The sequence below is a fragment of the Triturus cristatus genome, chromosome 1_2 (assembly GCF_964204655.1).
Source record: "Triturus cristatus chromosome 1_2, aTriCri1.1, whole genome shotgun sequence".
Lineage (NCBI taxonomy): Eukaryota > Metazoa > Chordata > Amphibia > Caudata > Salamandridae > Triturus > Triturus cristatus.
In genome coordinates this window covers 1,080,996,913-1,081,013,321 of record NC_140580.1, presented here as the reverse complement: position 1 = coordinate 1,081,013,321, position 16,409 = coordinate 1,080,996,913, and the positions used below count along the sequence as shown (strand labels likewise).

Genomic DNA, 16,409 nt, shown 5'->3' with positions numbered 1-16,409 from the left:
AGTCTTAGGCTTGAACCCAAAACAGCGGCACAGATGGAACTTCAAAGCTTTGTGTTACATGTACCATATGGTCTGAAGACGCACCTCACTGATGAGGCCCAACAAGGCCGAAACACATATGGTTTACATTATTTTAAAATTCGGAGGGATAAAGGCCTATCATTTTGGGCAGGGTGCATACTTGCTTAAATGTGGTTGAACTTCTTCCTTGGTGACTCGGACAAGCTAAAGGCAATAATAAGGAATGCTACAGGAGTAATTCTAAACTTCCATTGGCTAACATTGCTTGCCAAATTTCCACCTATCATTTTTTTGTTATCCACCAACCAATTAGGGGATGTGTGGCAAAAGTCTTTAGAATTATAAGTATTAGTATTAATAGTATTCTAGTCCAAGCTACAGTTGTCTGATTGGAAAATAGCAAAATTGACTCGGAGATTTATAAAGGGTAGTGGTTACCCTCAATAAAAAGTGGCACAACAAAAGAGAACTAAAGAGGGAATGCCTTACAAGGTGGAGATGTGTGTTTTCAGTACTTTATGGAATTTACCAGTTTGGCTTTGGCTTGAGTGGACACCGAAAAGAGCATTCCAGATCTTGGCAGTGGTGACCGAGTGGTCTCCTGTGCAAACATTTTTGAATTTGGGAATATTTGCCAAGCAGAGGGCGTAGGCCTTCTATCAATACTGAGGACCAGGCGGGCAGCAGAATTTTGTATTAGCTGAAGTCTGTTGATAAGAAAAGCAAGGAGCCCGAAGTTAAGCGCATCACAGTACTCATCACGACTAATGCGCCAAGCCTGGACAGGAGTAAGCTTGGAGGAGTTGGGGACCAGGGGAACAATCTTTTTAATCATCATTATCATTAAAAACATGTGGTTGTTAGCTTGTTGACATTGGCTTCAAAGGACAGACATGAGTCAAAGATGATACCAAGTTGGCAGGCAGTATCGGTCGGGGTGGGACAGACATCAAGAGAGTCGGGCCTCGAGTCAGAAGACCAGATAGCAGAAATAACACAGGCATTTTCAATGCAATAAATCTCGCGATGCCTTTTATTTGTGTTTTTAAAAGCCACATACATATAAAAGGCATTGGTATTTATAATGCCAATAGCTCAAACTCTCGCAAATACGGGACCAATTTAATGGCGGCACGCTCCTTTCTTTCGCCGCTGCTCGCCATAGTCCGGTTACAGTGAGCAGCGTCTAAAGAAAGGGGCGTAGCCAACATTAAAGTGAAAGCTTACACCCAAAAAGATCAAATAAATAAATAAAAGGTTTGTTAGCGCGGCCACTAAACTGAAAGCGGACCGCGCTGTAAATTAAAAAAATAAATAGGCGCGGCCGCTGTAGTGAAAGCAGACCATGCTGTAAATTAAATAAATACATTACTATTAAAAATATAAAAGTGGGCGGCATGCTGCCTTGTAGGAAAGCATGTCGTGGGTGGAATAGTGTTAGATCATTAAAGAAAATAGTGCTCACAGCTTCGATAAAGCAGACTGTGTAACAACACAAGTAAAAAGTCCAGTCCTCATGGGAGGTTACAAATGCAGACAAGGCGGTACCAAGGAGGGACTACTAAGCCTATTTATGAATCAAAAGCAATGATTTCAAAAGGACAGTACAAGAGCCTATTGAAAAGATGGGCGGGAAATAGGCGGAGCTTGTATGCCATACCTGAATACAGCATGTCTCGCAGCGCATGCGCTGCCTAGGCTCGACCTAAAAAATGAGAACTTTGGTTTTTTCTGTTTTCAGCCGAAGAATGTTATCATTGTCAATTTTATGACCTAGTAGACACACTTTTTAAACTGAAGCTGAGGGCTGGAAAAAGTCACTTTGCAGCCTCAGGATTATTTCACTAGTTTACAAGATGGCTCAGTGAGTTAATGTTTGCTGCTGGGACCTAATGTGATTTGCAAGTTATGCCTTTGAATCCCGACAAGGCCAGCTCAGCCTTCCATCCTTCTGAGGTCCTTATATAGTGTATCAAGAAATTTGGTACTACTAATATCTCTTGATCAGAACACTTTTAAATGTTAGAAGCGTGATATAAAGCACTATATAAAAAGCTATTAATAATCCAAAATATAAATCAGCTACCAAAAATATCCAACTAAATAGAATCAGGTCAATTTATTAATTGGAAGTTGAAGGTGCAGAGCTCTTCTCAAGATCTCTTCAGGCCATGTCCATGGAATATTGATGCAAATATTACCGTGCCGTTGAACTCCGCCCCTTCTCCCCAATGTTTGCATCGATCTTAGCGGCTTGCTGCTAAGTGCATTCTTGACAGTGACTCATGGCTGGGTATTGATTGACGTCTGCTTTGCCTTTGCAGGTGCCAGACCCAAGAGAATGCAGAGGAACAGCATGGACAGCTTGGACTTGATAAAGTTTCCCTCGGACAAGGTGAGGTCCCAGGCTTCGGCATCTGTGGGTGCAATAGGGTTAGGAGAGGCCAAATATGCGGTCTGGTTAAATCTGAAGGTTCTTATCTGCGAGGGCTCGGAGACAGATGTGGACCTACAGCTGTGGTTACAATATCCTTTAACCGTCCCAGGACCATGTTTATATGGCACATGTATCTACTGTAGGCACATTTCAATCACATACTATTTACAATAGAAAGCCTAACACAATGGGTGAGGCAGCTCGCCCAAGGTCACAAGGTGTGTAAGCAAGGGAGCAGATATTTCAACACTTAAGGCCTGATTCACAATGACAGTTATACCTGTCTAGCGATTCCATTCTTATTCTGAAATAATAATTTCACCACAGTCTTCTCTGTAGTTTGAGATTTTGTGTATTTTTCTCCCTTTCTAGTTCCATTCTAGACTAGGACAGAAGGATGTTTTTGTTTGCCAACACCAGCGGACAACCACTCAGTTAGAAAAGGACACTATGTATGTGTGCTGACTGACCCTAAGAGCCAACACTCTGATTCTATAATTACCACTGATATCTGCATATTTGACAATCTTCCAAAAGTCCCAACATGCACCTGGAAATGTACCCACATTTGAGATTTCCATGTGCAGTCCATCTACAGGCGCTCTGCAGGCATAAATTAGATGGCTGGTTCTAGTTGCTACTGTGAATAGCTTTTTTCCTATATGGCAAAAAATAGTTCTGTATAAAAGTCGCGGGCATAAATTGCACCGTTACTCCCACCTTTTGGTTAAAAAGGTTGTGTGCTAATTGGGTATGAAAGATCACTGGAAAAGTTTGTGCATGCCCACAAAGTTATGAATTTGTAGGTGTTGCCACATTCACATGTGCTACATCTTTGTCCTTTCCATTGGAAATTCTATTTTCTTAACTCCTAACATAAACTTATAACAACAGAAAAGCTGCTACACTTGCGGATTTGACCTGTGATAAATTCCTAGGTTGTTTGACGAAATATTGTCAGTTTAAATATGGACAACAAAAATTTCACCCAAAAAATATCATGGAGATGAATATCAACTTTACAAACTTTGTATGTAAACTCAAACATATTACAATATGGAAGACCACAGTACCATCAGAAAATAGTTAAGTGTAACAAACTTTAATTATTATAGACTATATTTACTTTAAAACATACATTAACTTAAGAATATTCTAATGTAAATAAATGTAACTGTAATAATGTAAACATATATAAAGGCATTTATCTTACAAACATTAAATACAAATATATACATTAAAATAATCACAAAAGACAACACAAATATTATTTGAACATAAATAGTAAAGAATGACTACGATTAATTACAATTCCAAAACTAGATATTAAAGTATTAAAACATAGAATAACGACGTAAAAATATGAAATAAATTAATAAAAAATATTACTCCAAAAAAATCTATGATAGACTTCTACGTTAAACTAGCTTTTAAAATGAACCCAAAAATATGTATTATACCAATTTTTTATAGAACTAACAGAAAAAAATATTACACTTGGAGGGTTCAAATTAACTACTCCAACTCTATCCTGACCAAAGTATGGTAAGTGTTGGACTTTGGAGAGTTCCGATTGACTAGTCCCGCTTCAACCTGAGCAACTGCAGGGGAAGTGTTGGACTTTGGATAGGTTAAATTTACCATTCTCACTTTGGCATATGCAGCAGTAGAGAAAGTGTTACATTTTGAAAGGGTCAGATTATCCCAACTCCAACTTGAGCAACAGTAGTGGAAGTGTTGAATTTTGCAGAGATCAAATTTAATATTCTCATACCACATAAGAAGTGGTAGGGAAAGTGTTGGACTTTGGAGGGGTTAGAAACCTCAGTTTAAATTGTCTGTATCCTAAATTAACACAAAATAATGTGTGTGTATATATATATATATAACATATATATTAAATATAAAATATATTGCATAACCATATACAATTATTGTTAATATTACATTTAAATAAATATTTAAAAACAAAAATCATGAGATCAACTTATAAATTATACATAAAAGTATAATAAACAATTATCACAATACAAGAATAATAAGAAATATATTGAAAACTTTTCATACCAGATGACCTTAAAATTTCAGTAACCATAAAAACTATTTAAATTAATAACAGAAAAAATAACAGTACTCATTATTTTAAACAATACCATATACAATTATTTATTATTCACAAAATATTAAATATAATTAATAAATATTCAGATTTTTAAACACAAATAATTAACCTAATCAAGTCCCTTATTAACCAGTTAACAAATAAAGAATAACATTTTTTTTAATTATCAAGTAATACACTTAAGAGTACATAATTAACACATTAACAATTTAAAACTTATATGAAAATATTTTATAATCAATATAAAAACAAATATTTTATAATAAAACTCAGCTAAATATTAAAACAATAATATGTACAGGTAAATTTGAAAAAAAGCATATGAAACACTAAATAAAATATATTCTTACCCTCTATATTCTGTTCCACAAAAGGTTTGACACAATATTTGTATCTCGCAATCTTTTTGTCAACAATATTTTGTTGGAAAACTTAATTCCAGACATTAAGAGCTGCAGGTCTGATCTTATGAGTCAATATCAACTATTGCTCGAGCTCACAGATGATGCTTTTTTGAGCACTTGTATAAACCATTGGTAGGTATATGTTGACGGATTGCTACCTGGTTGGAGATAGATGCAGGGATAGCAGGTAGCTAGAGTTCCCTGCTGGCATCCCTCCACTTCAATCTGACTACTCTGTGTTTTTGTCTCTGAAGTGGGGAAACCATGCTGAACCAGAATTTGTGTAAACACCTGCGACTGACGTATCACCTCTGGAGAAGTTAATGAGACATGATGCAGCCAGATTAAACAAACACGAAGCATGATGACGGGCCTGTCGTCTAAGGGAAAGCTTTTGTTGTTATGAATAATATTCACCTCCATGTCATTAATAAAATTTGGACTATCCATCATTAACACTTGGAAAATCCACATTATTGGTCCAAATTACAGAGGCAAATCCAGTCCCATTAGCCACCTGCCCTTTGACGATGGTGGCAGGGAAGGCTGTCAGGCTTGCAAGAGATGCTCCCTTGTGCCGGGAAATCTGGATGCAGAAACTTCGGACCAGTTTTGGTGAGGTGGAGCAGTATCTCCCCTGGATATACCACTCTGCCTGGCTCATAATTAGGGCCAAGGAGGTGTAATTTTAGAGGAGAGACGTTGTGGGTTCCTCTTCCAGAGGACAAAGTAAACAAGAAGGCCAAATACTGCCAGTTAAATATCATTTTTTTCATCACCTTTTAAAAGAAAAATGACTTTCAAGAGGCTTCACATCGGATTGAAAACTTTTGGAGACTTAGGGGTCTATTAGTATGGCGGTCGGAAAATCACTCCGACCGCCATGGTAGCGGGAAAACACCGCCCGCTTAGAACTGCGGCATAACCGCCGGTCCAATTAGTATGCTTCGCAGTCGAAATCCGACCGCGGCGGTACGATCGCGGCATTTAACATTGCGGTGGTTGCTGCTGCCAGCAGCACCGCCGCGATGGCCAAAAAAGCATGTCCAGCATATCCCTGCACTGCATGGCAGGCACTGCACAGTGCCTGCCACCTGGTACAGGGAGATGTATACACCCAAACCCACCAAACACATTGGGGGCCCGCAATGGGCCCCCAGAGACATTCTCTGCATGCCTTTCCATGGCGATTCCACCGCTGTGGAAAGGCTGGCTACCGCCGGCATCATAATCATGCCGGCGGAGCCTGACCCTGCACCGGCCCCATTTTAGCGGTCCAGCTCCGCCCACCAGGCAGGCGTCCGGACTGTTGCCAGCGGAAAAGTGGCAGACGGAAAATCTCACCGCCGCGGTCGTCACCACCATGCCAATGGGACTGGCGGTTTTCTGGGTTGCGATCGCGGGCGGATGACCGGCGGTTGCCACCGCCAGCCCGGCGGCGGCCATCCGACCGCCATCCTAATAGACCCTTTAGGATCTGATTTAGATTTCGACAGACAGGTTACTCCTTCACAACCATGATGGCTATCCAGTCTTCTGTCATACAAGTGCCATAGGATATAATGCACGCCGATGAGATACAAATCAAGCCCTTAGTCGTCGTGGTGAAAAATGTACCAGGGGCATGTACCATTTGATGATTAGTTAATTGTTTCATCTTTTGTGTTTCCCAGAACTGCCACTGGAGCAGTTGTGGCTGGCATCTATGAGAAGTGGTGGGCAGGCAAATAAGTGGTGGGAAAAAATGAAATAAAATAAAAATGCACCCTACCTTCAATACTCCTCCTCCTCCTCACTGCATGTCCTCCTCCTGCTGCTGCATACCAATGTTCAGCATGGGCCACAGCCAGCTACCTTAACCAATCCTGGTGCTGCTGTCATCCTGTTAACCAGCATGAAAGAAGTGCCAGGATTGGAGGGAGCGGCCTCTCTCGGCCAGTGGTTAATTTGTAAAAAAAAATATATAAGTACCAGGGCTCTTGTCAGGAGGCAGCTTGCACCAGTCCATTTCGCCAGTGATGGCTGGCAGGGCGGAGGGCAGGGGGAAAGGCGGTAAAGACAAAAAAATCTTACCTCCTCACAGCGTCTCTCCCCGTTGTCCTTCGTCGCCGTCCCTCTGCTCCGGCCAGAACAGGTCCCCTAAGCCAATCACAATGCTGCAATCGTTCGGCGCTCAGCCAGGGAATGGGAGTATGGGCATGTTCTTCACCCAGGTTGTAATGCAGCCTTGTGCACATGACTGTCTGGCAAAACATTTATGCGCACGTTACAGAGTGCCCACTGCTCCTCCCCCTGCTCTTAGATCAGAGTAGCCCGCCACGCCAAGCTGCCGCAGCAGGTACAAATACATTTATAATGAGTTATTACCATTTTATTTTACCCCTATTTCCACTGCTGAAAGCAGTGGGGCGACGCTCCTCCGCCTTAGCGGAGGAGCCGCCACTGGTTAGCGCTGCCCAAACCATGAAAGTGGGGAGATGATGTAGCATAATGGCCAGAGGTGCAGACTTCAGAGCTGGGGAACCAGGTTCTAGTCTGGGCGTTGGCTCAACATCCTGTGAATCTGGGCAAATCACTTAATCTCCCCATAAATTAATGTGTCCTTAACTGGTACTCATGAAAAGCGCCCTCTGAGTACTGGAAACCATTAACTCAAATTAAGCACTGCTCTCGAGGGCACCGGGGGCCTGCACTTTCTCTAATCCATCTGTGCATATGTGCGCATGTCTGGGTGGCCATCTCAAGACAGCCAACCAAAGAAACATGCACACTTTGAAAAGTGCCCAGGCAGACTGCCCTCCTCCCTCCTGCTGCCACTCAACAACCCCTCCCACTTCCCCCGTCCAGACCCTCGGTTCGGGGCGGGTGGCTGAAAAATAAAATGGTAATATATTAACTTTATTGGCATTTTATTTTTCATCTATGGGGATTTTGGGGGCATTTTAGTTGGCAGGGCGAGGGCTCTAAGGCTATAGAAAAAGATTTGTTAATCTTAACCAGTGCATCTGTACACCATCAAAGACCGATATTTCTCTCCCAAAGCTTTCTCTATAATGAACATTTTATAACATGCATTTCTGCTGCAATGGAAAACTTGGGTCCCAACTAAGAAAGGGTCTACACTTGCGAAAGTACTGCTGCATGTTGGTACAAATATATGATGCTTCCCCAATCACAGCATTCCAGGTGTAATGTCATATAACCTTTGTGGTGTTGTTATAGGCCTAATGCATAAATAGATTCAAAGTGCAATTACACATTGAGGAAAGGCAGCCCGACTAAGCAACTGCACATTTTATTTCTGTTTTACTCATGGAGAAACCCCTTATCCCTCAATTCCACCAAGTTTGGGATTGTTCTGTCCCCCTGCTCCACCCTAGAAGGGGTTTAATCCAGCTCTTTGCAAAACAAACTGTCAGACCATTCCCAGGGTGGAAAGAGGTCAGATCGGATTTCGTGGCATCTCCCAAACTCACAGCTGAGTGGCTGTTCATAAACCCACACGGCAAAGCATGATTGGGTGCTCCTACCTCTCATCTCTTGTAAGAGATCTACGCCTGCAAACATCTCTTCAGTCCTGGAGTACAATTATGCAGGAGTAAATGGATTTACACGTGCTAGGTCACATTTTGTGAATGCCTCTCATCTGTAAATACTATCATTTGTAATTGTAAACTTGATCTACAGCATGAAAGTCTTAGTGAATGGGGCCCTCTGCTGCATCAGGAAAAAACAGAAAATCTAGAAAAAATATGTGTGCCACAAGGGAATAATATGCAAAAGAAACAATGTTAACATTCGCCCCCAGTCACAAGGCTCTGGGTTAAATCCATCATCCTTTTGCTCTCCAAACTGGGGTGGTGTGGTGAGCAAAAGAATGATGGATTAAACCCAGATCCTTGTGACTGGGAGTGACTGTTTGCATTGCCCAGCATTCCTTCCATCAATTGTTTATTTTGCATATGTCACCCTAAGTGGGGAGGGTATGCCCAGACATGGGTCCCGTGCTCACTACACCACTGGATTCAAGCTAGCCTGGCTGATGAAGGGTGATGCCCTGAAACCGGTCCCAGTATGCTTGTTATCGGTCCAGGGAGGACCTGGCTAGGCAGTTCGGGCTGGATTGTTCTCACAAGGAACAGGGTCAAGACTGATTTGCATATGGCTGGGTCCAAACTGGGGTGGCACGGTGAGCAAAACAATGATGGATTTAACCCAGATCCTTGTGACTGGGGGTGAATGTTTGCATTGTCCAGCATTCCGTCCATCAATTGTTTCTTTTGCTTTTGTTGCCCTAAGTGGGAAGGGTATGCCTAGAGGTGGGTCCAGTGCTCACTACACCACTGGATTCAAACTAGCCTGGCTGATGAAGGATGATGCCCTGAAATTGGTCCCAGGATGCTTGTTTCCGGTCCAGGGAGGACCTGGCTTGGCAGTTCGGGCTGGATTGTTCTCACAAGGAACAGGGTCAAGACTGATTTGCATATTGCTGGGTCGAAACTGGGGTGGTGTGGTGAGCAAAAGAATGATAGATTTACCCAGATCCTTGTGACTGGGGGTGAATGTTTGCATTGTCCAGCATTCCATCCATCAATTGTTTCTTTTGCATGTCGCCTTAAGTGGGAAGGGCATGCCCAGACATGGGTCCCGTGCTCACTACACCACTGGATTCAAGCTAGCCTGGCTGATGAAGGGGGATGCCCTGAAACTGAACCCAGGATGCTTGTTTCCTGGCTGGACTGTTCCCACGAGGAACAGGGTCAAGACTGATTTGCATATGGCCCGGTCCAAGCTGGGGTGGTGTGGTGAGCAAACGAATGATGGGATTAACCCAGATCCTTGTGACTGAGGGTGAATGTTTGCATTGTCCAGCATTCTGTCCATCAATGGATTCTTTTGAATATGTCACCCTATGTGGGAAGGGTATGCCCAGACGTGGGTCCCATGCTCACTACACCACTGGATTCCAGCTAGCCTGGCTGATGAAGGGTGATGCCCTGAAACCGGTCCTAGGATGCTTGTTTCCTGTCCAGGGAGGACCTGGCTTGGCAGTTTGGGGACTGTTCCCACAAGGAACAGGGTCAAGACTGATTTTCATATGGCTGGGTCCAAACTGGGGTGATGTGTTGAGCAAAATAATGATTAGCTTAACCCAGATCCTTGTGACTGAGGGTGAAAGTTTGCATTGTCCAGCATTCTGTCCATCAATTGTTTGTTTTGCACGAGGGAATAATAATCAAAAGTTATCGTGAGTTAGGCGTCCTCACAAAAAGCACGTCCGAACTGCCCACAAAGTGTAATCTGGTTCACAAAGGGAGGATCGCCATACATTTGCATGTGGAGATCCCATGGAATTCACAAGAGGTGAACATCTGTCTCGTCATCATTCACACACATTTGCACGTGGGTTCACCAGCACTTCTACACTCGCCCCTAAATGATCCAGATGTAAGTGGTGTAGGAAACTTGGGGAAAATGTGCACAAAAAATCAAATTTAGAATTTTTGCTGGCGATGAGAATGGAAATTCACACATAGCAAAATGTTTTTCTGTGAATGAAAACAGTGCAATTAATTTTTGGGGGTGAAAAGTCATCCATTTCTGAACTCCCCGTGTGGAATTAAATGTGCAAATTCTGGGTCTGCGGGGTTATACATAAACAAACATAAATAAAATATAAAAAGCACAGGCAACACCAGAATTGTATTCTAATACCCAGAGACGTTTTAAGGCAGGGGCAAAGTGGGCTCTGGCCCAGGGCCCCAGACCTTCAGGGGGCCCCCTGACAGACCCAGCTCTGTTCTGCAGTCTTGCCCTGATGACCTTGAATAACTCTTACACAGATTATTTCAAATACCGTTTTCCTTTGCTTTATTTTCCATGTGATTGATATGTGAGTGTCTATTATAAAAAGTTGTGTTTATGTGACATGCAACAGCCATAAACAAGTTATAAAATCAAATCAGAACCACACATATGAGAAATGGGAGAGTATCACAGAGAATATTTGCAGTAATATTAGTGAGCAGCTGCTACATTACAATATTGAAAACACACAACACCAGGGGCGTTGGAGACACTAAAATTCTGGGGGGGACAGGGACAACCTTGTGCACTTTCCAGTGACCCTATACAAATCACCGCCCGTTAAACAAATACAATCGCATACTTTCGGAGTGAAATATTGAGAAAAGCGGGCATGTAGTCACAGTTTGCATGTATGCTTTATTGTTATTTACATTCATATAGTAATGAGACCAAATGTTTAAAAAAAACATATATATGAATCTTGCATCTTAATGCACAAAGCAAACAAAGGCCGCTGACTTAGGGTGGGGGCGTCGTGTTTGCAAGTGCATTAGGGTTTGAAAAGTACCTGCTGCTGCATTCCTGGTCTCCAGCAATTTTCAGGCAACAATAAAAATGTGATGATAACTTTGGTGATTAATGTTCTTTTTTTGAGAGAGATCGAAGGCTTGTCTATGGAAAGTTTTAATTCAATAGGTCAGTGAGTTACTGCTTTTGTCTGAGATATTCTTTTGGTATTTGAAGTTTATAAGTTAAAATCCTAACATTGAACAGTGAGCTAATAACCGTCATCAAAGAGCTGCATAAAAACTTCACTGTATAGATTAGAACGTTGTGATTTTTCCCCAGTCTTTCCCTATCCTAATGTTGGAAAATGGGTTCATTAGGATAGAAATCAATTCTGATTATTGAAGAGAACCCCCCAACCATGGTGTTATGTTTTACATTCTGAGTTTGTGTTTCTCTAGTGTTGCAAAGCCGCCCTGGGCACTCCCCAACTTTTTGCTGACTGGTACTGGTGGTACCTGACTGACTGACCCTGGCCTCTGCCTAAACAGCCAGTGCTATTCTGAAAGAGGCACTTAAAAATACAGTGAAAACACCTACATACACTAGGGTGCACTATGGGTTAGGGTACCCCTATGATTGGCATGACCTCTCCTATAAGGCCCTAGTACATAATAGGGCAGGGGGATTAGAACCACTTTTAAGTCCCTAGAATATAATAGGGCATGGCAGTTTAGAGGCCAGCAGCCCTTTCTGCGCTTGCATGTGTGCACTGCTGAAGCCTGAGGTCAGTTTAAAAGTAGCCCTGTGTTATAGGGCTGCTTTTAAAATGCAAATTGTGCCCAAACTCGACTTTTGGGTTTGGGGAACTTAAAAATTGATCAACTACAATGTTGGGGCAAAATTAAGTGGAAAAATGTTTTCCACTTAACTATGGCTGTATCATATTTGCCACATAATACATCATCTGCTGCATAATCTAACGATTTCCTCCAAAACAATTTTGTAGCTCAAACAGATCCCAAATTACTAAAATAAATGTGACTTGTGTTGCTGTGAAGTTTAGGGCCCTTTGCAAAGGTTAGTAAAGAAAACAATTCCTAAGAAAACAATTGGTCCCAGACACTCCTAATGACACTCAAATTAATACCTGTAGGAGAGTGTAGTATGCAATCAATTCATACAACCAAAAATGTATAATGTACAGGCACATTCAACAGGGAAATCTCATAGATAAGAGGCCAACCAAAGTCAATTAAATTGCAAACATCAATTTATTTCCCGCTGAATCATATTCATAAAATGCAAACTTAGGGGCTGACTACGATGGCAGGCGGACTTCAGTACCACCGCCATCGAATCGGGGAATGGGACCGCTGGCCTTCCAGGTGGGGGCCCCACGACAAGCATTACAATGTGACTGCCACTACAGTGTTCGCAGTGCCTATCTTTTACATTGCAGCAGGTGCTGCTGGCTGCATCATCCGCCGCAAAGTAAAAAAAAAAGGAACATGTTAAATATATCGGTGCCTGCCACATGGTGCAGTGATATGTTGTGGGGCATCATAGATGCCCCCCAGGACCCATGTCTGAGGGCCAGAGGTAAAGGGGCCTGCTACGGGCCCCCAATGTCCCTTTCGCCAGCATTTCCATGGCAGGTGAACCGCCATTGATAAGCTGGCGGGTAAGGGACATCGTAATCCCTGCTGCGGTGCATAGTAGGCACCACCAGCATTGTAGGAGCCACAAGCCCCTCCACCACACTGGCGGGCTCAAGAAGCCCGTCGGGTGCGTGGTGGTTGGTCTTTCCGACCTCCAGGTAACCACCCGCCATTGTAATATGGCGGGCTGTGATGCAGTCACCAATGGCGGTGGGACCGCCACCGACGGGGTGACGTGGTGGTCCCACTGCCATTATAATCACCCCCTAAGTTTGGTGTGCATGCAAATCCTACATTGCCAACCCCTGGCAAGTTGCACTGCTAGTGCTGGAAAAAGGCCAATGGAGGTACCAAGGGCCTCAAGGGTCTTGTGACCTCAGTGACAGATTCACTGTCGATCTAGGATATGTTTCTTCATATGCCTGCCCGTAAGACTGGAAGTGAACTGCAGTATGGATTGTGCTGGACAGGTCCACCTGCGGGTGCTAAGACACCTGGGCTTCTAAGGTCTATCGGGCCTTCTAAGGTGTAGCATCAGAATAAGCTCTGTCAGGAGTGTGGTATGGTGAACTGGTCATGAAGGTCTGAACATGGTTCTCCAGTTCCAAATTCAGCAGCTCTGGCCAGAGTGCCACATTCTCTCCCACACTGAACAACATACTGCCCCACTGAGAGAAACTCGCACTGCCTTCAGCACAACTCAATTGTGCTGCGACTAAATTCAAATTATGCACTAGACAACAGTAAAATGCTGCCTGAAAAAAAATGACTAACACCCTGGAAAAAGCAAACACTCATAGGGAATGCAAGAATAAGCAAAGCATGTGAACTGTTTTCATAAAAAAAACATGGTTACCTTAACGGTTTTAAACTCATTATTCAGAAATCAGTAAGTGATTTTGCCTGAAAAGTTCAAGACATGGCTACAGGACCAGGAAGGGACCCCTTTCAATGTCCATTGCTTATATCCTTTCAAAATGTATGCAGTTTGGTTTAAAAAAGACCACATCCCCAAACACAGAGCCGCATTTTATAAGCTAAAATAATTAAAAAGTTGAAAACGATCATATTAAACGTTTCCACTCTACCCATCAACCAGGTATTGCAGTCCCTTTAGGAATGGTGCACTTACCCACCCTGGGAAAACAATGTTGTTCAAGGAAAGAAGATAAAAAAGAAAGTAGCGCTGTTGCAGAAACCGCGTCGGTGCGCCGCTCTCCCTGCTCCCCGAAGTTAGGAGCTCCCTGGGAGAGCGGCCCCTTATATCCCTCATCTTCTTTTTCCCGCCGATCAGGCCTGCCCCCCATTGGGGGGTTTGCATCTTGTCTTGCCCCCCCATTGGCTGCGGGGGGGAGTGGTAGCCGCGAGGCCAGCGCGTGGGCAGGAGGGGCTACTGCTCGCCGCCTTTGGTCGCCAAGGGCGCCCAAAACCGGTTCCTTCTTGCCACCTTCGGCGCGGCGCGGGTTATGGCGCCGGCCCCTGAGCCTCTCCCCCCCTCCGGGGAGGAACGGCGGCCTCTGCAAGAACGGCTGAGCCTTCCTGCAGCATAACAAAAGGTAGAGGGCGGGTGGCCTCTGACTCCAGGCAGGTCAAGTGCAGGGCCATTAGGTAGCGCTTTCGCGTGCTAATGGCCCTGTGATAACAGAAGGGAGAGGGGAAATTCCTTTGTCCCCTCGTCCCCCCCCACCCTTGTCCCCCGTGTCCCCCCACTCCAAAATCTGGGGGGGATATATATTCCCGCGTCCCCCACACTTCCTACGCCCATGCACATAACTATCCCTGAATATTACATGTAAATAGCATTAGAATTTGGACGAGTGCGCATGTGCATTTTCAATGACCCAGCCAAAGAGGGCATGAAAAAGCTGAAATTGGATCATGAATTCAAAACTGTTCCTAACAGGGGCCCCCAAAATATGCTTGGCCCAGGGCCCTCAAAATCCTTAAGATGTCCCTGCTAATACCACACGTAAATATTAATTTCTTAAAGCTGCAAGCAGCGCACATGTGTGCACTGGCCTTTAGTGGATCCTGTAACAGCGGTAGTATCTGTATATGGCAAATGTTCTGTGAACTTGACCCCGACTGCTGTCTCTAGATTTATAATGAGGTAGAATTCCCAGAGGTAATGCTCCTCGTGCGGTGCTATCGATACCCTGTGACATTACATAACATCAGTAGGACAGCACAGTGCCGATGCATGGCCCACTGAACCTACTGGTAGCAGGAATTCTTTAGAAAATTCCCTGCCCACTTTTATAGACCCTTCAGCACCCCTAAATCTCGCATCCCTTGTATCCTTTAAATTAAGCATTTATGCAACGAAGAAAACCTTGCCACAGAAGCTAAAAGTAGAAAGACCAAAGGATGGCTTGTTTACACAGACCAGGCGTCCTCCTTTAATGGGATGGCATCTTAAGGTATGGATTTAACCAGTGGTGAATTTGAGCTGGTGGTTACAGGTGGGGCCCACCAGAACTCTTTTTTGGGGACCAGTATTTTTTTTTTCTCATAGCCTTGGACCCATTGCAAGAGACAGAGAAGCACAGAAGGGAGAAAGAGCATGACCGATAAACTGTGCCAAAGGGAGAAAGCAGGGATGAAAAAGACCTGAACGAGTAAGATAACGAGGCTGAGAGTGGCTGGTGGTGGATGAAAGAGGCATGAGGTTGAATCTAGATTAGGCAGTCCTGGTACTCAGTACACCGGCATCCAATAGCGCAGGCCACCAGCTTTCGGCTGACACTTTGTATTCATTTACAAACTAAGCACTGGAATTAAACCTTTATGGAAGAGGTGTGGCGCAGCGGCCAGGGTGCCTGACTCCGGACCATGGGGTTCACGGTTCGATCCCCGGTGCCGGCGGCAGGTTAGTCCAGCACCATGTGACTCTGGGCAATAGCTCGCTTAATCTTCCCAACTTAAGGTCATTGACCTGTGGTGGCTCGTCCGCTAAGGCGGAGGAGCGTCACCCCACGACTCAAAAGTATAGTTATTATCATTTTCGTTGTCACTGACTCTCGGGGAAGGGTGCGGCTGGCCAGAGCAGGGAGTGGAGTGGCTTGCACTCCTTAAGTGCGCAGGACTGCTTGGTTGGCCCTCTTGGGCCGGCCACACAGTCATGCGCACTTTGCATGTCCCCTCCAGACTGCATTACACAGCCTGGTGAGGAACATGCACAGGCACCCATTCCCCGTCTGAGCGCTGATCCACGACTCTCAGACCAACCACAACGCTGCATTGCAGCGTTGTAATTGGCTCAGGATGGCCTGGAAGAAAGGGTGCTTCCTCCTGCTTCCTGCTGCGGGACAGAGACAGGAAGAAGAGGATGGAGGAGAAGCGGCGGTGGGCCGTCGGAGAAAATGTTATTTTTTTACTTTTTTCGTTCTCTCCCCGCCCCACCACCCTGGTCAGCAGCCGCTATTGCTGGAGACCAATGTCGACGAGGT

General features: G+C 44.2%; 1 protein-coding gene across 7 annotated transcripts in view; it reads left to right on the top strand.

Annotated features, from left to right (window-relative positions):
* The window catches only part of GPSM1 (G protein signaling modulator 1), a 982,732-nt gene that overhangs the window by 626,865 nt on the left and 339,458 nt on the right, over nucleotides 1–16,409 (top strand). For all 7 annotated transcript variants that reach the window (XR_014963238.1, XM_085613283.1, XM_085613273.1 and 4 more), the window contains one exon: nucleotides 2,346–2,416. Coding sequence is in view for 6 of the 7 variants with exons in the window: in XM_085613283.1 (XP_085469409.1) it covers nucleotides 2,346–2,416 (71 nt within the window). In the remaining variant the exon portion in view is untranslated. The remainder of the gene's footprint in view (nucleotides 1–2,345; nucleotides 2,417–16,409) is intronic.